General features: G+C 40.5%; 1 protein-coding gene across 5 annotated transcripts in view; it reads right to left on the minus strand.

Annotated features, from left to right (window-relative positions):
* PPARGC1A (PPARG coactivator 1 alpha) overlaps positions 1-27,044 on the minus strand; it is a 620,182-nt gene that overhangs the window by 16,622 nt on the left and 576,516 nt on the right. For all 5 annotated transcript variants that reach the window (XM_057502134.1, XM_057502133.1, XM_036921007.2 and 2 more), the window contains 7 exons: positions 25,876-25,998; positions 24,815-25,019; positions 20,815-20,860; positions 20,632-20,705; positions 3,151-4,069; positions 2,506-2,610; positions 2,241-2,361 (listed from right to left, as the gene is read on the minus strand). In XM_057502134.1, the coding sequence (XP_057358117.1) occupies positions 2,241-2,361; positions 2,506-2,610; positions 3,151-4,069; positions 20,632-20,705; positions 20,815-20,860; positions 24,815-25,019; positions 25,876-25,998 (1,593 nt within the window). The remainder of the gene's footprint in view (positions 1-2,240; positions 2,362-2,505; positions 2,611-3,150; positions 4,070-20,631; positions 20,706-20,814; positions 20,861-24,814; positions 25,020-25,875; positions 25,999-27,044) is intronic.

Below are 27,044 nucleotides of genomic sequence, written 5' to 3' on the forward strand. Positions count from 1 at the left end.
AAAACTTTCTTTACCTGTATATAGCTGTGTTGGTAATGTAAATAATGTCTATGTGCTAGTTTTTTAAAATCTGCTTTTCAAAACAAAAACAAATCTCAAAGCCAAAATCATGCAAATGTCTAGTTAATTTATAATGATTTAAGGTAATCCAAGTTGATATTTGTACTATATAAGCCATCTTTCAAATAGAATTGATAAAGATTGTCCTAGTCAAAAATTAGCTAAGGAACTGGTCAACATTTGTAAAAGGGGAAGCAAGGGGTATCTGCCTTCAGTCTGAGGCTAGTGACCTCAAAAGTACTTTTAGCTCAGGAACAACTATGAAATGTAGACCAATCACCTATTTGACTTCTTGCAAAGAGACAGACAAATGAAAAGACACCTCCTTTTCTTTATGCACTCTAGTTAAGTATCTGGCACTATGTCATCTTTAGAAGGAATAAAATAAGCACATGTCATTTAGCTACATTTAGCTGCACAGCTTTGGTTATAATGATGGTGTATTTTTCCCAAATGAGCAAATACGTGATGGAACTATTAATCTTTCTCTTTAATGTCATACCTTTGGGAAGAAACATGAAGGATTTTAAAAGATATGAATTTGCAAACACTGGGCTAACTATTTTCCTACATGCTTGCTCAACATGATTTTCTTTTGTTAAGATTAACTGTAATGTGTCATATTAAAAGGCTTTGTAAACTATATGGCACTATATAAATGTGAGCTATTATAATTATTGAATAGGCCATTAATTAAATACAGCAAAATTAGAAAAATTGAATTTTCACTTTTCATTAGTCTTAAGTGTTAACTAATGATACTCTGGCAGAACTTAATATCACAGCTCATTTGAAAGTTGAGAAAAATGAAGAAAACTTCTATAATTTGAACAAAGCATTTTGGTACAGTCCTAGGTAGATTCACAGTTAAATGGCAGCAAACACCTTAAACCTTTAGTTTAAGTATTCAATTACTTCTTCCTTCTTTTTCCATGAGCACCTGCAGTTACCAAACTTCTCGGTTAACTTTTTTTCTAGCTGATAACTATTAGCCACTGCTTGATTTTTTACTTTATTAGTCCGTTCTTTTATGTATTGTCAAGATTTTGTTGATGGTAGTAGGTTTTCTTAGAGGTATCATAGAAATCTCATCTTTACAGTTAAAAATCATTTCCCTAAGCCTCAGTTAACTCACATGCAAAATACATCAAAAGCTGGTCTTCATCGAAATGTCTCTTAGAAGCCAGCACAGACAAGCAGCTGCAGTAAACAAGATCATTGCTATTTCTGATCGATTAGTCAGGGCTCCGTGGAGCACCATGTTGGGAAAGACCCAAAGAGTTCAAGGGGGCTCAGTGGGAAAGAGTTCTATAATCGATTAGAAATGTCTGCCATGGACAATACTGACAATTGGAGTGCCTCTGTTTTTGCCATCCAAGGTCTAGGATGAAAAACACTGGGAGGGAGCTAGAGTAAAGCCTACCCATTAGCAGGCAGCTGCTAAAACAGACTGGCAGAGTATGAACAAGCTTAATATCACATGGGTCTTTACACCTAAGGGTCTGTACTATCTATACATCAAGTGAATGCAATACCCTACAGTCAGTGGTGTTGAAATACATACTGGCTTACTTCAAAGCAGTTCCTAAGAAATGTGGATGCATCAGCTATCCAGTCAGGTGCAAACCCCACACAAGCAAGAAATGATGACTTCCTCAGCAAATCTTCCTCTACTGCCACCTTTAAATCTAACTTGAACCCAGTCTCTTCATGGACAACCCAATCCTCATGTCCAAAACAATGAAAATAGAAACCAAACAGGGACATCCCCTCATTTTCTACTCAGAGAAAAAAGGAGCAGTGAACAGTAAAAAAAAAAAAAAAAAAAATTCACCCTCTGACCAGCTGAAACCAGTATAGGAGTAAATCTTTACCCCCTCCACTTTTGAAAACAAAAATTGAAAATAGTAATGAGCTTCCAGATGAATGAGAAATTTGAAGTAAAAATGATAAAGGTACTGAATGACCATGTTGTGTTCCAATAATCTGTGTTCAGAGGGATTGGGGACTCAGTGATGTTTCCAAACCAAAAGGCTGAATATCGCATATTCTAACAAAGTCTTAGCTTTAGTTTATTTTCTAATCTACAGAAAGAGAGAGAGTGGGGAAGGAAAGGAAAAGGAAAAGGAAAGGAGAAAGAAGCTCTCCTTTAAAATTAAAGTGAGCTCCAAGCTGCTTACAATTGCCTTCTGCCTCTGCCTCTCCCTCTGCTTGGCCCTTTCGGACTCCCGCTTCTCATGCTCTTTGCGGTATTCTTCCCTCTTGAGTCTTTCGTGCTGATATTCCTCGTAGCTGTCATACCTGAGAAACATAACTTCATCATTAAGTCAACCACCTCCATTTTCCCAAACAAGCAAAATGAATAGTAAACAGGGGATGGATAGGATTTTAGATGACGTCCTGTTGAGGATGGGAAGAGAAGGAGGGAAAATGATGCACCCTCACCTGGGCCTACGGCTGTAGGGTGATCTTGAACGTGATCTTGCACACAGGGGAGAATTTCGGTGCGCGCGGTGTCTGCAGTGGCTTGACTCGTAGTAATAACAAGACCTGGGAGAAAGAAGAAAAACAAAAAGCATTTGCAACTACCACTTAACCCTAGTTTATCGTCATGACTGAACATCCCCTGGGACACCGTATTACATAAGCCAGCTTTTTCTTCCTAGCTTCTAGTGAGATTTCCCAGTGACAGTTGGTGATCATTTAGTCAGCTTAGAGGTCTGGGAGTGATGTGTTCCTTCCCAGCATCTCTTATTGATGTTAACACTGAGCGCCAGTCTGGTACACTGTCAGCTTTATCTTGCATGGATCTCAACTATCCTGGTACAGGGCAGCTCTCCAGGTAATGGAAAAAGTTAGATGAGCAAGTTTCTTACAAATTGCTCTCACTGATCTGACTGGCTCAAGGCACTGTGCTCAAGGCTGACAGATTTAAGAGAAGATGGGGAGAAATGTATGTGTAACAGCAATCTCATTAGTTCCTGCAGTCCTGGGAACTCAGTGGTGAGGGACTGGGCTGCCTGTGGGTTTTGCATGCATTCTCTGACTTTCTGGAATACCTTGCTTTCAGTGGGTTTTGACAAGGTTTACCTTGAAGAGGATCTACTGCCTGGGGACCTCGATCTTGACCTTGAACAATACGGTGATCGGGAACACGACCTGTGTCGAGAAAAGGACCTTGAACGAGAGATTATCTTTTGGGGTCTTTGAGAAAATAAGGATTTGGGTGGTGATACAGAATCTCTACATGGAGAGTTAAAAGAAGAGCCAGAAGGCGACACATCGAACAATGAGTAGGATTGCGTGCCATCCCAAGGGTAATTCAGTTTATCACTTTCATCTTCGCTGTCATCAAACAGGCCATCCATGGCTAGTCCTGAATTTATAAACATAGGTAGTTTGGAGAATTGTTCATTACTGAAATCACTGTCCCTCAGTTCACTGGTCTTGTCTGCTTCGTCGTCAAAAACAGCTTGACTGGGATGGCCAAAGTGCTTGTTCAGCTCGGCTCGGATTTCCTGGTCTTGGAGCTGTTTTCTGGTGCTGCAAGGAGAGACCTGCTTGCTCACCTCCGGGGTCTCTCTCAGGTAGCACTGGTCTGAATCGGTGGAAGAACAAATCTGCCCCTGCCAATGGGAGGAGGCATTTTTATTTTCTAGTTGTCTAGAGTCTTGGAGCTCCTGTGATACATTAATGAGTATTTCCGTTTTGGAATTAATTGACTGGCAATAGTCATGGTCACCAAACAGCCGCAGACTGGGCCGCTTGACCTTCCTTTCCTCGTGTCCACTGGTGAGCCCTGAGGTCTTGCTGAGCTGGGCGTATAACTCAGACTGCTCGGGCCCTTTCCTGGTGGAGTTATTGCCTTGGGTACCAGAAGACTCACTGTACCGGGACTTCTTCGATGGCGGAGGTACCACAGTCTTGCAAGAGGACTTCAGCTTTGGAGAAGTCCTGAAAGGATTATCTTGGTTGGCTTTATGAGGAGGAGTTGTGGGTGGAGTTAGGCCTAAGGCAAAAATATACAAAAATGCAAGAAAAAAAATTAGGGAGAGAAAGAGAAAAAAGAGACAAGAGATAAGGTTGTTAAATGCTAGGATACAGTTTCTTAACTTTTCCATGATTTCAGACAATGGTTAAAACTGAGGGAAAAAGAAGGAAGCTAAATTCATGACAAGACCTGAAAAAGTGACTCTCCCTAAGCCTTTGTTACCAAGAAAAGATGGATCCACAAAGCCGGGTCAGCAGTGAGATCTGTGATATTTTGTATTTCAAACGCCAATGCTACCAGATCCTGCTTCCCAGGAACATTACCGCATCACTACTGGCCTCCAAAGCACCAGGCATTACCAAAACTTACATATGTTCAAGGGCATCATAGAACCTGCATTGTGGAAAATTAGCACGGTGGTTTTCAGGGCAATCACAGAATAACATTGTTAGTGTTTATCTACAAAGAATGTGGCTGAGGATGCATGTGGCTCTGAAATTTTTGTCCAATCCTGGATATCTATCCATAGAGCCCAAGACTTAGGAAACTTTTAAAAAAAAGAAAGTGGGATGGCAGCAAATGTGGGGTGGGGTTGCCATGATATAGGCAACTTCAAAGTTCAGAAAAATGCAACACACAAATGCAGGGAATCAGACAATACTACAACTTGACAGCAATGACTCTTTATCTTCACAGTTCATTAACTTAGTAAACCACAGCTAATGTAGGTATGATACTTTCTTGTAAGCATAACTAATACATTCTGTCTAAAATATGGTTCTGCAACAGAAACCTAAGTGAACAGTAACATTAAATATTGCAGTGCCAGCAGACCATTTTATTTAGAGCTTTATTTTTGGAGGCTGAAGGGCTGAAACAAATCCAACCTTCAGCAACTAATTAAAAAAAAATAAAAAATAAAGCAATAAGGGTGGAAAGCCATCATTTGTTGCCTTTTGTGCTTTTCTACAGAAGGACAGGAAATTCCATCAGGAGTCATCGTGGAAGAACCTATGAAGGGCAGTTGCCCCCATTAAGGTTCACTCCTGAGTAAGTTCTGCTCATCCCTTTATGCTGAGAAAGAACACTTATGAAATGGCCCCAGAGTCCAAGGGACTTTGAAGAAGGGCAGGTTAGCGTTCAAATGACTTTATGCTTACAAGGGAACATTTCAGTTTACAATAAACTTTCTATTTAGGAGGACGGGTTAACACTATTCAGCAAAAAAGAACTTCAAGCCCGCTAACAAGCCTGGGGTTAGACTTAAGGCAACTGTACATTCCAAGGGAAGACAGAGAAATCCTACCTTGCTGGAGAAAAAGAAACAAAAATTATATTCATACATATATATATATAAATAAAGAACCAAGTAGGTCACAGAAAGAAAGCCACATGAAGTTTTGGCATGGACAGGAAGATGCTGTCTCCTTCTCTTATTTTACAATAAAGGGAAGAAATTAGTATTTTCCCTAAAATGAAATGTTTTACACTAATATTTGGCAATTTGTATTAATGCACAGCTAATGCTCCCTAAATGAGGGAATAAAAGATATAAAAATATGAGGTAGTTTGACTGGAAATACATCCCAGAAAAGTTCAAAATGATGGAAAAATGCAAACACAGAGAGAAGTGACACCTTTGAGTCTCCAAAAATCTCTTTCTATGAGCAGCCACTTTTATTAGCATGACCATTTATTACTGTATGCTGATCCCACTCTTTGCTTGAAGACATTAGAGAGGTGGCTTATTATTGAACAAAACATCTGTGTCACTGAAGCACACCCTCCTTTTGTGCTCACTTTCATGGACAGGTATGTCTTTTTCTCAATCTAAGAAATGCCTATATGATCAATCTTTTCTTCTTTCTCTTTTCCTTATTCTTTTTACATGTTGAATTCCCCATTCCTAATACAATGATTTCTACCCCATGCTACCTTCAATTACCATGATAACAAATTTAAAGATACAAGATAATAACACCCAGCAAGGAAATGTCAGGCTCTCAAATATTTCTCATTGGAGCCTAAGATGCTCAAAGAAATAATGATGGATAATCTCTCTGCTGGGTAAATAATGGTAAAATATTCCAAATGACATAGCTCTTGGGTTGGGGAAAATGACATTCAACATCCTAAAATCCAAATCTATAAATCTTTTCATGATTACCAAATTAAGGTAATTTTTACTTTTCCAATAATTTAGTGCCAGGAACACTCACTTGATACTTATCAGATATTGTTATATATTTTTGCTTAAATCTTTTTGAATGTGAATTATATCTTGTCTCTCCAAATAGATTATAAACTCTTAGCGCAATGTTGCTTGGGCTTATTTTTGCAAAACCTTTTACTCATTTTTATTTTTATTTTTCTAGGTCTTTCTTTAGTAGTGGGTTTCACATTTCTGAGGCCCAAGAATCACTTGGGAAGCTGGTCAAACATTTTTAATGAGACAGTTCATAGACCACATATAGAGAGCCACTGTCCTGTCAGGTCTAGGTAGCATATCACGTTGTTCTCAGGTTTATGTATTTGACTGACATTGTAGACTTATAAAAAGAAACTCTAAACTTCAGAAACACCAAATTAGGCCACTATTAAAGAGAGACTAGTTCTAAAAATAGCCCAGCTATCTAGGGATTTTAAATATAGAAATTCTTTTTAGTCTTGAACGTTTGAAACCCTTGTCCTACTACCTAAGCTCATTATCGCTTAAATAACTGATTCTCAAGTTGCTCCTGGGAGTGGTGACACCTTGATTGTAGTTTCTTTGACTTAAAAACAGAGCCTTTTTATCTTCTTTGCCTATTGGATGGCCTGTGGCAGTTAAGTAGACATTTACTAAACACCTACTATGTACTCAATAACACACCAGATGCTGGTATTTCAGAGAGCCAGTCCCAGGGACCTGAATTCATGGTTCATTTTAATAAAGAGGCAATTCTTTAAAATTTGAAGTAAGTATATTTTCATGTATATCTGCTTAAGATTAACATAAACTTTCTGAGATGATCAAATGTACCCTGGAAGTGAAAATATCAGGGATACAAATTTCTGTTGGCACTACTTGTTAAAAAAAAATAACAATACTTGCTTAGTGGATGGAAGTTATTTTAGGATTACTGAGTAGGTGGGTAGGAGAGAGTAATTCTAATAATTCCCTCAACTTTTTACCTGTTTAATGAAACATCTTTATTCAGAGAATACCTCCCAGCAAGACTTGAGAAATCTCAAGGATCAAGCTACTGGAGCCTAATTGGAAGTCTATTTCCAGAGAGAGCTGAGAACCAAAACAAAACAAAAGTACAAGAAGCATTTTTCTTTTCTTTTAACATAGTGTCAAACTTTTCAGAGCTGCTGATGGGACAGGAACCCCTTGCTGCTCCTGAACTAATTGGATTTCTCTAACCCCATCTCCCCTACCCAGAAATTTTTTCCCCTGTGGTAGGAGGGCAGTCAATAATCAATTCCTCAATGCTGCTAGCTTTGCTCATCTTCCCTCTAACCGTAGGGCTCTCCATTTCACCCCACAAGCCTGAGTCAACAGTACTAATGCCTTCCATAACCTCCGGATTATTTCCTGTGTGTTGATTTTCTGGGGAATGTGTACATTTTGGTGTTGACAGTACAAGGTATATTCCATGTTCTCTTGAACTTAGCAGGTTTTGACAGATTTATGTGAGGACAGATGGCCATTACAGGCTGAAGGCTGACAAGAGGCAGTTCAGAGCATTGTTAACACCCTTGCGCAAACTCTCAGCAGTGCAGCACTGTGCAGAATGTAATTCAGACTATAGCTTTTTTATTACCGCCTATTTTCTTTTGTCAAAAGAGCCTGCTGTGCAGAGCAACAAATGGCTGCTATTACCCAGAATGTAATGGGTGTCAGACAAATCACGTAACACAAACAATCAAGAGTATGTAGGTCATATTTCAACAGAGCACAACCTTAGCAATATTTATGATTACTGCATTGAAATGTGTTCTATAATAAACAAGTACCTCTACATCACTCACACTTATGCACTTCTGCACAACAAATCTTGGAGAAGTGGTACACACTCTACAGTCATCTTTTTAAACAGCCCTTTTATTAAAAAAAGTCAGAGACAAGTTTTGTTTTGCTTTTCATTATGCACTGTAAAACAGTTTTCTTTGAGGAGCTCTCTTTTGGGTTTGTTTGTTTAATTGAATGATTCTGATAGATGGTGATGGCTCCTCTCTGATTTTTTTGTGCTCCACTATCCACCCAATGACTTTGGCAGGATTTTTTTTTGTAATACTTTATCACACTTTGCAGAATCTAGTGCTAAACCTGTACCTGCTCTGGAGTTAATCTGACAGTGGGATTTTTTTTACGTCACATGCCATTTCAGATATTCCTTTAGAAAAAACAATGAGAAGATGAGTTTCTAATTTGCTTAAAACCTCACCAAAAAAGGAGGACTGGGCAGAGAGAGGTGTGCAACTTATCCTACTCACATTATTTTAGGTCTCAAGAACTTGGAGTAGGTGTCAAGTGAGCCTAGGAAGGGCTGATATATTCAGTAGTGAACTGAATCCTGCTCCACCAGTTGTTAGAATATTCTGTGATAGTAGCCCCTCCAGGGCCTTCCCCACCCCCAGCATTCCCCGGACTCACTGGAGCACACAGGAACCAGCAACCAAAGTGTTAACTCTGGGCACAGAGGGGCCTCCCACCCTGTGTTCCTGTTCCCTAGCTGGCATCAGTCTCACCTGCTCTGGGAGTGTTTCTTTCTTTACTGTTTTTTAAGTATTTCCTCTATCACCTCTGATTACTGGGGAACAAACTGGACTTGCAGAAAAACTGCAGAACATTCCTGTGACACGTGCGTAATTCCCCAGCTTTTGCTTGTGGAAGATGAAGACATTATTAGTAGGCCTCTGTGCTCTTTCTCACAGAGCTGGGGCAGGAGAGGGAGCAGAGAGGGGGAGAGGGGAACCTTTCCTTCTGGCTGTCTACAAGCAAAGCCCCCAGGCTGATGGGGGACCGCAAATTGCTTAGGATCAAGAAATTGGATATTACCATTTCCAGAAAATAACACTGAGGACCAAAGGAATGATCTTTCCAGACATTGGGTCAAGTAGAATGTGATAAAAAACAGAATATCAAGGATATGGCTGAAATAAGGAAGAAATTCCTGACAGTAAAAGTTGCCAAACATTGCAATGAGCTGTAAAGAGGATTTGCTGGGTATCCCTTTCCTGGATCTTTAGGGCACAAAAATGGATTATATGACCTGTCAAAATCACTTTCCAGTTCTCTGATGCTACGGTTTTCCTTTTAAAACTACCAGCTACTGCTCGTATTTTGCTTGGGTCTATTTCCTCAAAGATAAGTCACATGCAAAAGTGGTATATGCCAAAAAGGTACAGCAAATTTATGCTGTTTGCCAATGTTCCATCCAGAAAAAAAATGAAATTTTAAATGTGAAATCCAAAACAGATGGCATAAAGCTCTACATAAAAGAATAAGAAATTACAGATTGATTGGTTAATGAGGTTTTTTTTTTTAAAGCAAGTCCACTTAAGTGCAATTTGAATGACTGCCAGTTTAAACCAAGGGAAAACAGTAAGTGGAAAATGACACCAAATCATATGCCCACTGTCATCAAAACCAGGGGGAAAAGACACAAATCAATGGAGAAACACATTGCAAAGACCTAGAGTATTAGGGTGATGAGATGGCTGATTATTTTGTACTCCTCATTTCCCTGATTAGTTATCAAATAGTTACATTGCTTTTTATTACTTTTACAGTGCTAACAATAACAACAATTTACATACACATATACATGCAATTTGGGGATAAGTCGCTTTGGCCCCTAATCACATTCTGTCATGTCTTGTGGCCAAACCCATCGTCTTCTTGAGCTGACATTGCTTTACCATTCCCATTTCGGAACAAAAAAGCCTAGCATTCTGAAAATCTCCATATGCAATAGATTTAAATGCCTTCTGCCAAAAGAGCATTCTCTTTTCTCTCATCTTGCTTTACTAACAGCTATTTTGAAATCAAATTAGTTTTTACACCTGTAAAAGAGAAGCCTTTTTTTTATCAGCCAAAATGAGCTAGTTTAGGACAATCACAAAGTCAGACCAGCTGGCGATACCTAATAAAGCACACTTCCTATCTCAGCCCTCCTGTCTCCCGAACCCTCTGCAGATGGGGCAGAGGGATTATTCCGGAGGTCTTAGAATTTTGTTGACTCTTTACATTTCGCCTCGTAAGTGCTTGGGAAATTTCACTAAATTTGTGAGCGTAGAGTAAAAAAAGATACCAGGAAGGCCCAGCAACAGCTTGATCCATTTCCTCTGCTGCAACCAAAAGTAATAAGCATGTAAATGAAGGATAAACAAATCAACAACATGAATACGGTTTCACCCTGTCCACCCGCTGCTGCACCTCTGGCAGACATCACTAATTGATCATGACATTCCCACTGAGTACAGACTTGGCCTTAGAATCCTCCTCAACACAATGCTCCTGGCAGCCAATCCCAATCAATGACACTTGGCAAGTGAGATGAAGCCTATTTAACATAACAGATGTTGACTACTATCTTTAAAATCCAGGCTTCAGGAAAGAGATAGGATCTCTAGTCAGAACTGCTTTGAACCCAGGATCTACCCCAGAGCTAGTGTCAACATACAGGTTTTTCCTCAACAATGAAATAGCCGGAGAATCAAGAAGATAAGACATGTGACATGCCTACTAGGGGTGCCTAACATCCAAAATGTGTAGTAATAGTAGAAGAGGCTATTGTTCAGAGATTCTTCTACCTTGATTTGCTAAATCCACACCTACACCAAAAGAAGTAGATGTTCAGTTTTGTTGGGAGTTAAGGAGACTTTCCCACAGAAAACTTCATATATGAGAATACCAAAGAAGATGCAGCATTAAGGTCAGTGAAAGGGCACAGATAAAGATAATCAAAAGTTGAAAAGTTGAGTAACAATGTACAGTGACCTCAGTAAAAGAAATTAATACAGATTTCATAATTAAATATCTAATATTTATTGAATACTTATATTTGCTGGCACTGGATTTAGTCTTTTTTCATGTTTTCTCTCACTTAATCTTCACAGAGACTCGATGAGATGCAGGTACTATTATTATCTTCATTTGAAGCATAAGGATCCTAAGCTGTGCATAAGTTAATTGAATTGACCAAAGGCCATACAGCTAAATGGGGATAGATTCAGAATTTGAACTTGGGTTTGTTCAGTGTCAGAGCCAAGGTTTTGCACAATTTCACGAAGCTATGCTGTCTGCTTTTAAAACACTATAATACTCTGCTTTCATTTGGAGCTTTGCTGCTTATAAAGTTTTTTTTTAACTCAGGGTGAAGCATATAAAATTGCCATTTTGCATGTCAAAATGGTTGAATACTGACAAATTTATGTTTCAGTCTTTATTTTAGTCCTTTGAGTCAGACAGTAATTTCATTTGAGAATTATAAATATGACTTTAAAATTGAGGAAACTGAGACTTAGAGATGAAGGATATAGAAAAAAGTCTTAGCAAAGAGAATGTGAAGGAGGGAAAGCATGTGTCCCGTCCTCTATTTCCTTGTGGATTTCACTGTCCATGCCAAACTCACTGCTCCCTAAACATCTCTGTGATGTCCTGCCTTCTTGAATCTGCTCTCTCATTATCTTCCTCCCTTTCCACCAGTACACTTCAAAATACGGTACAAATATTTCTCTCCCTTCAGGCTTCTCAAGTCAGGTTAGCCTGTGGAGAGCTCAGTTTCCTCCAGCCTCCTTTCCAGGGATCACCTCTGTCATTCAGCGTACAACGGTATTGCCTTAATGCTTCTTTCAGTCTGAGCTGTCTTTACCATTCTTTCCAATCTTCTGTGCAATCATTGTATTTAACTTGAAGCCATGATACAGGGGTCCGTTTGAAAACTTCTTTTCTCCCTTTGGTGATTCTCTTGAGGCACAATCAGCATTTTTCACAGCCTCCAAACACTACTGACACAACAAATTTTACTAAAGATTGTTAAAGGGGATGGAGATCACCTACATGACACACAGCATTTCAAACTCACGATATCTCTATCAAAAAACCTCTCCCAATCTCCTCCTCCACACACCACCTTCCAGACAAGTTCCAGAATTTTCCTTCCAGCCTCCTTCGTCATGCCCCAAGTTCCTCCTCACCCCTTGTTTCCCTTTAGCTCTAAATAACTTCTCTTATGTAATGTAATTTGGCCCTACCTCAGCCTCTCTCATTTTCATCTTCGTACTTACAAAACCCCATGCTCAGCAAAGTAAAAACCACCTTCTGGGCCACCAGAAGGTAACAAAACATAAATGATAAGTAATATTTTCCCTTCATGCTACATGTGTGATGTATGCTATTTTCCCAACAGACTGTAAACTTACATCTTAAACAAAAGTACAATGCCAGGCATTATGCTCTATGCTTTACTCATCTGTGATGGATCAGTCTCTCTGCCTTACACGTACTGTACATTCACCAAGACCTAGCTTATTGCAAACATAAAACAGGTATTAAAAATATGTTGGTAAATTGAATTTTATTATATCCAATAATCTTTCAAAGCACCAGGTAAAAGGGATTGAAACTAGTAAGATGAATTCTAGGTCACTGACAGAAATAAACACTTGTGTACAATGTTAAGGATTCTCAGAATATTTTAAAAGTATCTTCCATAAATTTCTACCTGCTGTTCAATAGTGTACACTACTAAGCTTTCAAAATTATAACTACATTATTTAGAATTAGGCAAGAAGAAAATTTAAAAAAAATAAAAATTCTGGCAAGAAGAAAATAAAAATAACTGCTTTCGTTGTAACACTGTAATTTCACTAGCAAAACATTTTAAAAACATTTTAAAAATGGAGCTACTCAGTGGTAGCAAGGATGTAATAAATTAAGTATATCCATATAGTGCCAGTAAGACCATAAATGGAAACACCCCTTTCAGAAAACAATGTGGCAATATTCACCAGAAGTTCCCAATACATTTATATCCTTATATTCAGTATTAATAACTACTAAGGATTTATTTTGAGTAAATAAAATTAAAAATTTTATGAACAAACATTCCACTGCAGTGTTATTTCAAAACAGTAACACTTTCAAGCAACCTAAATATATAACAATAGGAGTGTGATTAAATAAATTTTCATGTACCTACTCAAACTAATGTTATACAGCATGCTAAAAGCCTGATAATAAAGGGACTGTGATGATACAAAAATTCCTTGTTAAAATGTTAATTGAAAATTCGGAATGCAAAATTATATATCTATATACAGAATGATCACAGATGTATGAAAATTTCCATGGGAAACAGTGCTATTGATCACTTTACATCTTAGAACTATGAATATTTTTTTGCACTAGTTTATATTTTTGACATTTTATAGTAAGCTTATATTATTTATAATCAGAGAATAATAAAAACCTTTCTTTACCAGAATGCTTAGTATCAGTATATATAGCAGAAGCTTTCCCATTATCCTCTAAAACAAAGTAACTGACCAATAACCCACAGTATTCTGAGCACTCCTAGTTAATAGATTCCTTTCAGTTGAGTTGTTACCATGAGTCATAACAGTGTTTTCCCAAACCAGTTAATGTCCATTATACTGGTGACTGAAATTATGTATGATAATAAAGTATTATGTAAATAAATGAAATCTGAGTAAGAAAAGTTGTTTCTATAAAAAGACCCAATAACAGTATGACAAATTAAGGTCTAAAAGAATGGCCATCAAATTAGTTGCAGGTGGGTGATATCAGAAAACATTAGGAAAACATGGGGGATTATGATTATGATTTATACAAAAATCATAAAAATCTAGAACAATTTTGTACTAAGACTACCACACAAATATCCCTTATTATTTTCCTTCAAAGAGTAAGAAACAAAAAGTGGATACCATCTATGATGCATTATTAATGCAGCTTGTGCGAAAAAGATAAATGGATCCTCAGCACATTTAAGTTCAAGGCAAAGGTCTCTTGTCTAGTGAAGGGCCCCCACTCATAAGATGGCGAACCTCCTGCTTCTCTTCCGAGTCCGCGGTTCCCACTGGCACCACCTGAACCCCAATCACCCCTCGCCCCCCTAATCCCAGCACTTAGCCAATAGCCACCAGCCCCGTAGAAGTGCCACCACAATCACCCCATGCCCCTTCCTATATAACCCAGCACCTTTCCCTAATAAAGCAGAATTCTCCGGTGAATTGCTGCTGTGTGTCGCCCCTTTCCTTTCATTGGTGCCGAAACCTGGGAGACGGGACACCCCAACTGGGCCCCGTCTTCCCCCCGACACCAGCAGCAGCTTGCCCTCGTCCTCTTTTCCCGGCGCTGGCTCCTCACACTCACCACTGCTCTCTGGCCTTTGGGTAAGTTTTCCCCCGGAGTGGGCCGCTCTTCCCCGACGAGGAGGGAACTCTCCCCGCCTCAGGCCTTCACGGCTGCGGCGGACCCCCAGGCCCCCCTCCAACAGCCATACACGAGGTGACTCCTTGGGGATGAGAACGCTCCCTTCACCCCCCTCCTCCTTCCGTTCCTTCCGCCGAAAACTCCTAGTACAGGTACCTCGGACCCCGGCACTCTGCCTTCTTAGAGGAGTCTGGGTGACGACCCACACTTCCTGAGAAACCGACTCGTATACGAGTTTCCGCAGATCAAGGATCATCGGGGACGCCCTTTGTCTCCTTGCCGTCTGCTCCCAGTCCGAGGGTCTCCGTTCGTCTTCCCCTGTTTGTCTCCTTCTCTGTCCTTTAGCCATGGGAGCCTCCTCATCCCTCCCTGGAAGCTCACCTCTTGAATGCCTGCTCAAGCGTCTAGCCACCCTCTCCCTGACGCCTGATATAAAACCAAAACTTCTCCGTAAATACTGCTCCCAAGATTGGCCGACATACCCCCTAGACAATCACAACCAATGGCCCCCAGGGGGAGCTCTTGATCCTAACATCAATCGCGATCTCTTTAACTACTGCCAGTGCCTGAAAAAATGGAAGGAGATTCCCTACACCGAAGCTTTCCGCCTCCTCCCCACGCCTCCCCCAAGTTCTCCCAGCCTGCAAGCCGTCTCCCCCGCAGAAGCCTCCCACCCACTCCCCTCCCCCTCCTCTCCTACCACAGCCCCTCCCCCTTCCTCCCCCACCATCTCCTCCCCACCTCACCCCCCTGCAGATCAAGCCTGAGCCTTTCAGCCCCCCTCTAACTAAGTCTCAGGAGCCTCCTCCGTCTTTGCCCCCATCACCTGTTTCTCCCCCACAGACTGAGCCAGAACCCGTCAGTCCCCCACCGCCGTGGGTCTCCACTCTTGAGATTTCTTCGCCTGCTGCTTAATAGCAGGTCTGAAAAAGGCAGCTCGTAAAGTAGTCAATTTTCAAAAGCTCCAAGACATAATTCAAAGAGGGAGGAGACTCCTTCCGAGTTCTTAGACAGACTCACTCAAGCCCTATTACAGTTACCAGCCTGGACCCAGAAACGCCTGACGGGAGACACGTCCTTATGACATACTTCCTGGCTCAGAGCTACCCCGACATTAAAGCTAAACTCAAAAAGTTAGAACAGGGCCCTGCTACCCCACAGACTGAGAGCCTAACAGTGGCCTTTAAAGTCTCCATAACCAGGAGGAGGAGAAAGAACGCCATAAAAAAAAGGCTGATCAGGCCAATTTCCAAATGTTGGCCCAGCTGATAAAACCACAACCTGGGCGCCCCTCTGCAAACAAGCCCCCCCCAGGAGCTTGTTTCAAGTGCGGACAAGAAGGACATTGGTCAAGGGCATGCCCCTCACCCAGATCTCCTACCACCCCATGCCCCAGATGCCACAAAAAGGGCCACTGGGGGTCTGATTGCCCAGCCACCCGAAGGGGAGGCTGGACGAACAACCCCCATCCTAAGCCTGCCGTAGTGGGGCTGGCAGAAGATTGACGGGGCCCGGGGGCTTCTCGCCCGACCATTTCCATCAACAAACAGGAGCCCAGGGTTACTCTAATAGTAGACGGTCGCCCCATCTCCTTCCTCCTAGATACAGGAGCCACCTTCTCAGTCTTGCGAGAATACCGGGGCCCTACCACGCCTGCCATTACTCCTATAGTCGGGGTAGGAGGTAAACAGATTTTCCCATTAAACACCCCCCCTTTTATGCACAATCCAGGACAATCCCATACCTTTCTCCCACTCCTTCCTGGTTATGCCCCAGTGTCCCATCCCTTTACTAGGACGGGACATCCTTTCTCTCCTCCATGTTTCCATAACTACATCCACTCCCACACCCCCAGTACCCCCTTTCTGATGGCCCTCATAGCCGACGACCCCCCTCTACCCAATGAAAGCTCCAGTTCCGCCCTCATACACCCTGTAAATCCCAAAGTTTGGGACATTACAAGCCCCTCTATGGCTCTATGTCCTCCTGCCTCTATCAAATTACGTGACCCCTCTCAGTATATCTGTCAGGCCCAATACCCCCTAAACACTTCAGCCCTCATAGGCCTCCAACCCATCATTCAAGATCTTTTAAACAAAAATTACCTCAGACCCACTCACTCCCCATTTAATATCCCCATATTAGCTGTTAAAAAAACCAACGGATCTTTCCGCCTCGTCCAAGACCTTCGCCTCATCAACATGGCCATCGTCCCTATCCATCCCTTAGTCCCAAATCCATACACCCTTTTATCGCAGATCCCTGCCTCGGCCTCCCACTTCTCAGTCCTAGATCTCAAGGATGCATTTTTTTCTATCCCTCTGGATCCCTCCTCCCAAGATTTTTTCACCTTCACCTGGATGGACCCATACACAAGACATTCTGAACAACTCACTTGGACAGTTTTGCCACAAGGTTTCCGAGATAGTCCCCATATTTTTGGACAGGTCCTAGCTCAGGACCTCAAACAGTTTCATCATGATCACTCCGAGTCCACCTTATTACAATACGTGGACGATCTTCTACTCTGCAGTCCCTCGTGGGAACAGTCTCAACTTGACACTGCCTCCCTACTTAACCTTCTAGCTTCCAGAGGTTACCGGGTATCCCCCGTCAAAGCTCAAATCTCTTCCCCTTCTGTCACTTACCTCGGATTCCTTCTATCTCAACAAAGAAAGTCCATTACCTTAGACAGAAAACAGCTCCTCTCTGACCTGCCCATTCCCAAAACCAAGACAGAAATCCTTTCCTCTCTAGGCCTGGCTGGGTATTTTAGAGCGTGGATCCCTAACTTCTCCCTGTTGGCAAGACCCCTATATGACCTCAGCAAGGGTCCCCCTGAAGAACCATTATCCTCCTCACCCCGACACTCCTTCATTAAGCTCCATCGAGCCCTTGTGGAAGCCCCAGCTCTCCATCTTCCTGATCTGTCGAAGCCCTTCTCATTATACATTCATGAGAGGTCCAGTCAAGCTCTAGGAGTCCTAGGCCAACATTATGGCCCATCCTTTGCCCCAGTAGCTTATCTTTCCAAGCAATTAGACCCCACAGTTCAGGGATGAGCCCCCTGCCTACGGGCATTAGCCTCTGGACAGCTCTTGCAGAAGGAAGCTCATAAACTGACATTCGGGGCACCCCTTACCATTCTGTCCCCACATCACCTAAAGGATCTCTTAACCTACAAAAGTTTACAGACTCTCCCTCCCTCCAGACTCCTGACCTTACTGTCCTCTTTCCTTCAAAATCCCATTCACCCCCTTTGCCATCCATACCCGAATCATGACTTTTTCCTCCTTTACTGCTCCCTTGTTCTCTCTCGCTTTTTTTCCTTATTCCTATTGTCTTCCCCGCCACCCCAGCCTCCTCTGTATGGCGATTCAAAGTCAGACAGAATTACACACAGCATCAAACAAAAATTACTGCCCTCATTGCCACATCAGACTTCCCTCTGAAAGGCTGCTCCGAGCCTTTATACCTCCACTTTCCAAGGTACCCTTCATATCTCTCGAGAGTATGTTCCCTCTCATTCCCAGATCTCTCAAGTTGCATCAGACATCAGACATTCCGAAAAAGTCATTGTCCAAACTCTTGACGGCACCTCTTCATCTTCTTACCCTCGCTCCTACTCTTGGTTACAGCTCATTCAAGACACCACCATCTTTCTCAACCACACCCTCAACACCGCCAATTGTTTCTTATGCGCATCACTACAGCACCCACTGCTGGCTGCCGTGCCCCTTAATATTTCCAACTACTCCTTCCATGCAGAAGGACAACCCTTCCGTCCCCTGGCAGACATACCCCTATGGGAACCAGAATACGCAGATAATCTCACCATCCAGCACTGTGTAGGCCCAACCCCTCCCCACTCCAGCGCACTTCACTGTCTCTCTATCTACACCCCTACCTCCGGCTCTAAGACTTTTACGCAACCAGGTCACTTCTTTTGGTGTAATGGCAGTCTTTTCAACTCACTGCCTCCCAACTCCAGCATACCCTGCATTCTCGTCACCCTAATCCCACAGCTTACACTTTACAGCATGGCAGAATTCCTTGAGCTCCAACCTCCCTTGCCCTTGATCCCAAGTTAGTAAAATCTCTAATCAAACTTTCAACCAGCTTTTACTCAGGAACTACCAGCTTTTAGCCACAGAAGATCCCTCACCCTCACGTAACCTGCTCACCACACGCTGAGACGGACCCCTCTCTCCGCTGGAAACTGTTTCTGGAAACAATGGCCACAGACGCCTGGCTTCTGGCACCCGTATCCTCTTGGCACCATTAAAATCAACAAGTCCTCGACCTATAGTTACAGGGAACCTTCACTGATTTCCAACCTGAAGAAGTCCACATCTACTCGTCCTTACTGTGGGGAGTCCTATCAACCCTTTCCTCCCGGTCCTCAAACCTTCACTCCCTTCTCCGCCCCCGTTCAGCAGGAAGCAGTCAGAGAGAAAGCAACGTCCACAACCCCACAGAGGAGAAAGGGGGGAATGAAGGACCCCCACCCATAAGATGGCGAACCTCCTGCTTCTCTTCCGGGTCCTCGCTTCCCGCCGGCGCCACCTGAACCCTAATCACCCCTTGCCCCCCTAATCCCAACACCTAGCCAATAGCCACCAGCCCCATAGAAGTGACACCTCAATCAGCTCCTGCCCCTTCCTATATAACCCAGCACCTTTCCCTAATAAAGCGGAATTCTCCGGTGAATTGCTGCTGTGTGTCACTCCTTTCCTTTCATCTAATACCCAAAATTTGATATTTGAATATTTATTTATATGTTTAAGGCAAAAGTAAAATGACAAAACTGCATGTACTTTAGTCAACTTTTTAGATAAAACCACCAAATACTCATTCTCATTGGTCAGTTAAGAAGGTGTCTTTTGCACATTATATATATACACATAAGAGTTACTTTTAATCATATATGTAAATTATTAATTTAAGAAATTATGTATATGCATATAAGTGAATATGTGTGTGTATATGTATGGACATAAAGATACGTTTATATATGTACATGCACACACAAATTTATATAGCTATAAATACCATGAAATTAACTACTCTATTGCCTAACCAAATCATGCAATCATGCGATAGACCTTTCATAAGGAGGTAATTTAGCAAACTCAAAGTGTGAAATTAAACTTAGTGACAATGACAGTGGTGCATGTAGGCACCATAGTTCTGGTTGAAAGCATCTTGTTTAACTTACTGTTCCTTTACCCTTATCAGCAATGGCCAGAGCCAAGGAACTTCTTGTTACAGACATCCTAGGATTCACTTTCTGTGGGGTTCAAGTACCTGACCCTAAAGCACTTAGGGCAAAGCTACCATTTACAACCAACTCAGAAGTCTGCTGAAGAACTCCTTGGATTAACAAATTTCTCAGAAGTTAGTCCTAGTTTTTAAACCTCCTTCCTCTTCAGTATTTAAAGCAAGACTGGCTAAATGATTTCAAAAGTACAAATGTTGAAGGAAATTGCCCTTGTTTAAAAATACATAAGAATATTTAGTTTCAGTGAGAGGGAAATTTTCATTTTTCACCTTTGCTGGAAAGATATAAAAAATGGTATCATATATAGGAGATCCTTATCCTGTTCTGTGTAATGGAGAGTGAGAAAATATTCCAAGTGGAGCATTGATAATTAATGAGCCTGGATTCAAAACTTTGCTCCTTGTTTTCTATCTGTGATCAGAAACAAGTTACTTAACATCTCTGAACTTTATTTCCTCATCTTGAAATGCAAAAACTACAACTATCTTCCAGAGGTCATTGTGAAATTAACCCAAACCACTTATACACCTGGCACATTTATTGGGTGGGAGACAGATAAATGTGAATTTCTCCTCCTACTCAAACTTTGGTGTCTTAATCTGAAATAAGGTTCTTTGAGGATCTAAAGCAATAATCAACAACAGAGGTTCTAGTCAAGGTCTGGCATATAATAAATGTATGCTCATAAAATAAATAAACAACTGAAAATATGTAAAGACAAATTCATATACAGGATTGTTTGTACTCTTTGCTGACTTCATAAATCACATAGCGAGTATACTCTCATTTAATATATATCACACGAACACACACATACACACACAGTTTCAAGTGAAATGTAAGGCTTACCTGCAGTTCCAGAGAGTTCCACACTTAAGGTTCGTTCAATAGTCTTGTTCTCAAATGGGGAACCCTTGGGGTCACTGGAAGATATGGCACATTTATAAAAACAAACTGAAATGGAGTTGCTGTAGCCAAATGTATAAGAACCCCCTTCCCTTTCTGAAAATGGTTACATTTCTTAATACTTACTTTGGTGACTCTGGGGTCAGAGGAAGAGATAAAGTTGTTGGTTTGGCTAAAGGGAAAAAAAGGAAACTAATTATGAAATATTGAGTGTTTTTTAAAATTTTTTTCTTTCTACTACAGTCAGGTTGGAAACTGGAAACTGGAAAACTAAAGCAAGGAAATCCCTGGGCATTGGATCAAAGTCAGACAACAGTCCATTATGCGAAAATAAATTCCAAACACTTGCCTCAGTAAACTATCATTTGAAAACACATACAAAAACAGAATTCTTCCAAAAATGTAGCATCCCTGTTAAGGATACAAAATTTGCATCTTACCATCAGAGAGAAATAATGTTTTCTATTTTAATTTGGAATACAGTACACGATTTGTTTAGACAAGAAAACAGCAGAGTAACTACAAGACAACAGAACGTTATGAATATTCAGCTGCTTTTTCTCCTAAAATGTATAATTTTATATCTAGCCCTGAGAATAGGTTGTTTCTATGAGGCCAAAGCTCAAGCAATAACCATTCCATTCACTGAAAATTAACTGAGGGATTATGACAAATGGTGGCCATTGCCCAAATGGTTTAAAAGGGGCTCAGATCCCCTTTATCTTATGAACAAGTAAAGGAAGATACTACAGATCGGTTCAAAGACCCAGAGACTTGCAGAGAGTTCATCCACTTCCTTTTATGCTTCCTAAATCTTACCTCCTACAGGAGGCATTTCCCATTAGGAAGGATGGAGTAAGAATCTTCTCACTCCAAAATTGCAATTGCTTCTCCTTGGCAGTCTTGTGTTTTGAACAGAAGGAGGGGAAAACATGATGAGAAACGTACTTGGGATATACATCCACATACTACATATATATATATATATATATATGCTTGTCTATAAAGAGATGTTTATATGTTTGTAGGTTTATGTCCATTTTTATCATTAAAATGACTGCTTTCAAAAGGTCAAGAGGTAGTCATTTATGTAATGAAAATCATAGACTTGAAATTGAAAAGGTCTTTAGAATAAACTTTCTTATTTAATGGATGAAAACCCTGAGATCTAAAGATGCTAAATGATATTTCCAGGGCCATAAAACTAGTTACTGGCAAAGCCAGCTCAGAATATGTTTCCTTTCTTCTGTTATCAAAAGGAATTGCATTCAATAAATACTAAAGTAAATTAGTCACTCTCAGTAATTAAGGTCCTTTGAAATGTGAAAATATTATTAATGTCCAAAATAGGATGAAATTAGGTACTTTACTTGGACAAATAGTATTTACATATTTAATTTGTGGATTTAGATTTAGTTTTTAAACAATTGAATGGTTTAAGTCATCTCTCCGATGTGCATCCAAAAATATGAAGCTCATGTTGTCTTCTACAAATTAGGTACATTGATTGATTGGCCTTTTCATGTACATAGATAAATGAACTGGTTTTACATTAATTTTTTTTAGCATGTCTGGTATAATGAGGCTTTCAAGATGAACACACGAAGGAACTTTACCAATTTTTATGGTGTTCAACTAATAATTAAGATAATACACACAGGTTCTAAAGAAAATATCACCAGATATGAGCTCTGTGCTATGTCACACATTAAGTGTACACTGAGAATCAGTCACTGGCATTTCAGTTTTCAGGTATAAGGTAGGCTGTCTGATATGCTCAAAGGAAGAACCCCAAAAACCTAAGAGTTGGGTACCAGTAAAGTCCAAGAGCAATAGAAGGAGGGGAATAGGCAGTGGCCATATTAATGGGACCAAAGGCAAACAAGAAATAAGGGCCATGGATGAATATAGCCCTAAACCACATACAGAACCTAATCCCTGAATAAACCCACACTCAACAAAAGCTATCACTAGAAGAGAGAGCATTGATTTGGCTTCCTGGGAGTTGCATCCACACTGTTCCAATGGCTGCAAGAATAGAGACTTTAAAATCCTTGAGGGCAGGAAGGCATCTTTTTCAGGCAGATTATGGTATTTTTGATGAATGAATTCATCAGCATATGAATGAATAAATGGGACACCCATAGGAGCTAAAGGCCAGATCCCCATTATCCGAAGGAAGTGAAGAGAATTTGACCCCAGAATGTCACAGAGAACACATGTGAAGTTCAGTGAGGAAAACTTACAATACATTAAGAAAGGTAAAACCCCACAGATCCTCCTAGTTATCATCTCTGAGTGTTCATATACTTTCTCCTTTTAAGTTTTGAGTAATAACCTAAATAATCCCTGCAGCTGAGCATGATTTCCTGTTGGTCAGCAGCCAGCCATGCTCATTTCCTTTTAGGCCTTTAATAACTACAGGAGTTTTCTTTGGTTTTTGGCTTTGGTTTCTGTCAACAGGCTTTGTTCTGGGATAAGCTTTTTTATGCTTTGCCACAATATATATATACCTTTGAAAATAATCCACATCTGTCAGGTCTCATCTAAAGAATATTTCCTCCACAGCCAACAAAACTCACTGCCATGGTTTGTAAAAGTTGACAGTAATATTTAGTGGTAAGGAGATTACAGAAAAAAAAAAAAAACATTTGCAAGTCCAAAGGAGCAAACAAAATTTTAAAACAATTAAAAATAAAAATGGTCTTTAAAACATGGGCCGTTGGGCTGGGTGCACTGCCTATAGGGTTTTATCAAGCACGGGGCATCAAATTCAGGTCCCGAAAGTGAACATATGACTGGGACACTCGCGGGAGGGGGAGTAAGTAGCCCAGTGAATTTTTCAGTTCGCGTGCTGACTTGAGCCCCGCTGGCTTCCTTCACCTGAGGCCTTCAACAGGGGTGAACCCGACAGCACTGCTGGTTCCGTGTTAGGAGAACTGCTCCAGAACGTGCTTAATGAGGGGCTGATCAGGGGAAAGCCAGCTGTTGAAGAATCTGATCCGTTTCAATAAATATATTTCCCTGAGCTGACAAAAGGAATGGACAGTGATTTTTTAGATCTCCACCAGGGAAAACCTAACTGTGAGCCAATTTAAATATTAAAGAAAGGTTCCTAAAAATCCTGGGTTTATGGTGAGGTAAGGGATAAGAGAGGAAATTCAAAACACTGGAAAGGAAAACTTATGAAGAGCAGGAACACCAGCCTACCTAGATGAAATGATCATGGTTCAAAACAGGGATTGGGGACTGTCACTGTGCAGCTGGAAGGGCAAGTCGGGGAAGCAAAAGGAACAAAAGAATGGATGTTTAAAATTGTCAGCTTAGAAAATGCCTACTTCCTCTACAAGGTTAGAGGTTGAGTCACATGGAAGCTGGGATATTTTAAAGGAAGAGCAGCTTTTAACCAACTTTCTTTGGGCCTCTAGAATGAGAATATTTTGAGGGAAGGAGTCAAAAAGAAAATTATATCTCTGGGAAGAGAGTTTTTCCCCATATCAACCTAATCTGCCTCAGATATGTCAGCCTTCTAGCAATATATGGGGATCATAAAAATCAACCCAGATGTTTAGTTCAATCTAGGCAATTTATTTTTTTTAAAAAAAGCAAATTTTAAAAACACCAAGAATTTTCAAATTCTTATTTACAAAATAAAATCTGTGAGCATACCACATCATCTAAAAAAAAAAAGAAGGATGCACTTTAACAGCAAGAGGCTGCATAAATACTGTATACGTTTCTTAAAGTATACAGAGCAAATCAGCAATGCTTCATTTTTTTCCATTATTGGAAAGAAAAAATAAATAAAGCTCTTTAATGAGTTGGTAACCTAGCTTGCACAGAACTTGCATTATCTCAGCAGTTCAGAGATTCAGATTATCTGATGCTGCAATTCCCTCTTCCGTCCCCTACCCCTCCGCACCCAGCTAGCATTTCAGGTGTCTTTTGGTGATTGTGAATTAGGCTGCATATCAGCTGAATAGGATATGTTCAACCTGTGGCTAAGCAGAGATTTTTGTTGCCCCTGCAACTGTAAGAAAGTGGTGAATTCTCTTTACAGAGAGACACCAGTGGGGCGGAAACTGAAGTGTGAGTGTTCTCAGCCTGCTGCCTGTCCCCAGCCTACCTTGTAAATGTTGCGACTGCGATGATGTGTGGCTCTTCTTTTTGGAGGTGCATTTATCTCTGCTGCTGTGCCTGTTCTCTGTGGGTTTGGTGTGAGGAGGGTCATCATTTGTGGTCAGATACTTGAGAAGCTCTGAGCAGGGACGTCTTTGTGGCTTTTGCTGTTGACAAATGCTCTTCGCTTTATTGCTCCATGAATTCTCGGTCTTAAAAACAAGGCATAAAGCAAGCTAAAATTAGTGAACTGAACCTTATCAGAATGGATATAGGTTTTCTGAAGAGATGAGATTTTCAATGAAGTGTTCAGTCTAAGTGTACTAGATCTATGAGCTGTGAATAATTGTTTGCAGAACAAGGAAAGAAAATTACATTTAAAATTCCTAAATGACATTTATGCAGCTTTTTATTTCATTTCTCCTACATTTCAATGTTCCTACTCAGCAACATGTAACTAACAAGACCCTATAGCGCCTTTACTGTGAATAAAAAAAAAATAAGCTGGTTTAAACCTTAATTTGCCACTGATTGCTGGAGCCCAGTATTCACTATTCTCTTAAGTACCCCTTAACGCTCTGTTTTCACTCTCAGTGAATGGCAAGACAAACATTGTTTAATACAGACCGCTAACCGAATTATGTCATTGCCAGCATTCCATCCAATTAATGGCAGAGATAGATCTTTTGTGGTGACTCCGAACAGTCTTTCTCAGGTTAGACAGCTGGCAAAATGGCAATCCTGCATCTTAAAGTCACTCATCACTAGTAGCAGCCTATCAGCAAATTTTATTGTAGCCCTCATTGCTGCACGTATTAATAAAGTGGGCAAAGGAGTAACAGACAGTGGAGTTTTCGTTGCAATCATCCAAAGACAACGTGTAAATGAACTCTGCCTTGTTTAACGTAGTGAAATTCAGAAACCTATTTCATAATGTTTTACCATTGTGAAGCACCTGCAGGATCCCAGCTGATGTAATAAATATAAATAAACCTATCCTTTCTTGTACAGCTTCAAGCAAATACCTTTTGTTCATTTTCCTCCTGTATCAAAAAGTTTACATCGTACCTTAACAACTGCAGGGTTTGTTCTGATCCTGTGATTATGGTTTGCATGGTTCTGGGTACTGAGACCACTGCATTCATTATAACTCAGCTGAGTGTTGGCTGGTGCCAGTAAGAGCTTCTTAAGCTAGAAACATACCAGAGAAGGGGAAAAGCAAGAACAGTTATGCATCTTGTAAGCATTAGAATCAGTTATTGAAATTTTAAACTTTAATTATAATTATAAAAGTTTATTCTGCACTCTTAAATTATATCACACCTCAACACAATAGTGCTAAAGAAAACATATTTTTTAAAAGGTAAGAAGTTTGGCATTTTACTACCAACTGTGAAAGGATTTCCTTTTCCTACATTCCAGACAGTATTGTCTACTTTGATTTTCTTTTAGGTAAAATAAGGCAAAATAATCTTCCTGAAAAGATTTCCAAATACCAACGAGGTGAGAAAAGCCTCCTTTCTAAATGAGAACATGAGGGCTAGGGAGGGAATATATGTACATCTTCCCCTAATAACCCAAAAGAATCAGTGGCAATAAACGAAAGATTCTATAATGCTTTCACAATCAAGGTATAAAACTTTACTGATTCCAGGACTATTTGGGATAAAAGAGTGGCTATCACTGTAAAGGATTTATAAGTAGAGTCAGGAGATGTGACAAAGCGTACAGTCAGGCAAAGCCTTGACCGTGTCTTGATATCTGTATCTTCATTTGACTCGATGGCCTTCCAGGACCCCTCTCTGCCTGGACCTGCCAAGTGACTCTGAGGCAACAACCCCTTCCAGTCAAACTGTGTACATAAAAATCATCTGATATTAGCGTAAAGAAATCAAAGTACTCATCAGAGACAGAGAAGCCAGTGACGATGACATATGGAGAAATTGGGGAATAAATAAGTAGACCTCTAGACCAGAAATCTCAAACACAAATGAATACAAGTAGATGTACATATATTCACATGGAGTGCTTTTAACATATAAAAACTTAGAGATGGGAGAGAAAAAAACCTCTAAATGGATTGCCAACACACATTATTAAAGGTTTGAGGATGGCATTCCATAATTTACACAGTGTTTTCTTACATCAGATTTATGGCAAATGACAAATGCCTACGATAGACGAGAAGGTAAACTGGGTCTTAGAGCTACTAAAATTCTGGTCAAACAACACACTGA

The sequence above is a fragment of the Manis pentadactyla genome, chromosome 5, assembly GCF_030020395.1.
Source record: "Manis pentadactyla isolate mManPen7 chromosome 5, mManPen7.hap1, whole genome shotgun sequence".
NCBI classification, from domain to species: domain Eukaryota; kingdom Metazoa; phylum Chordata; class Mammalia; order Pholidota; family Manidae; genus Manis; species Manis pentadactyla.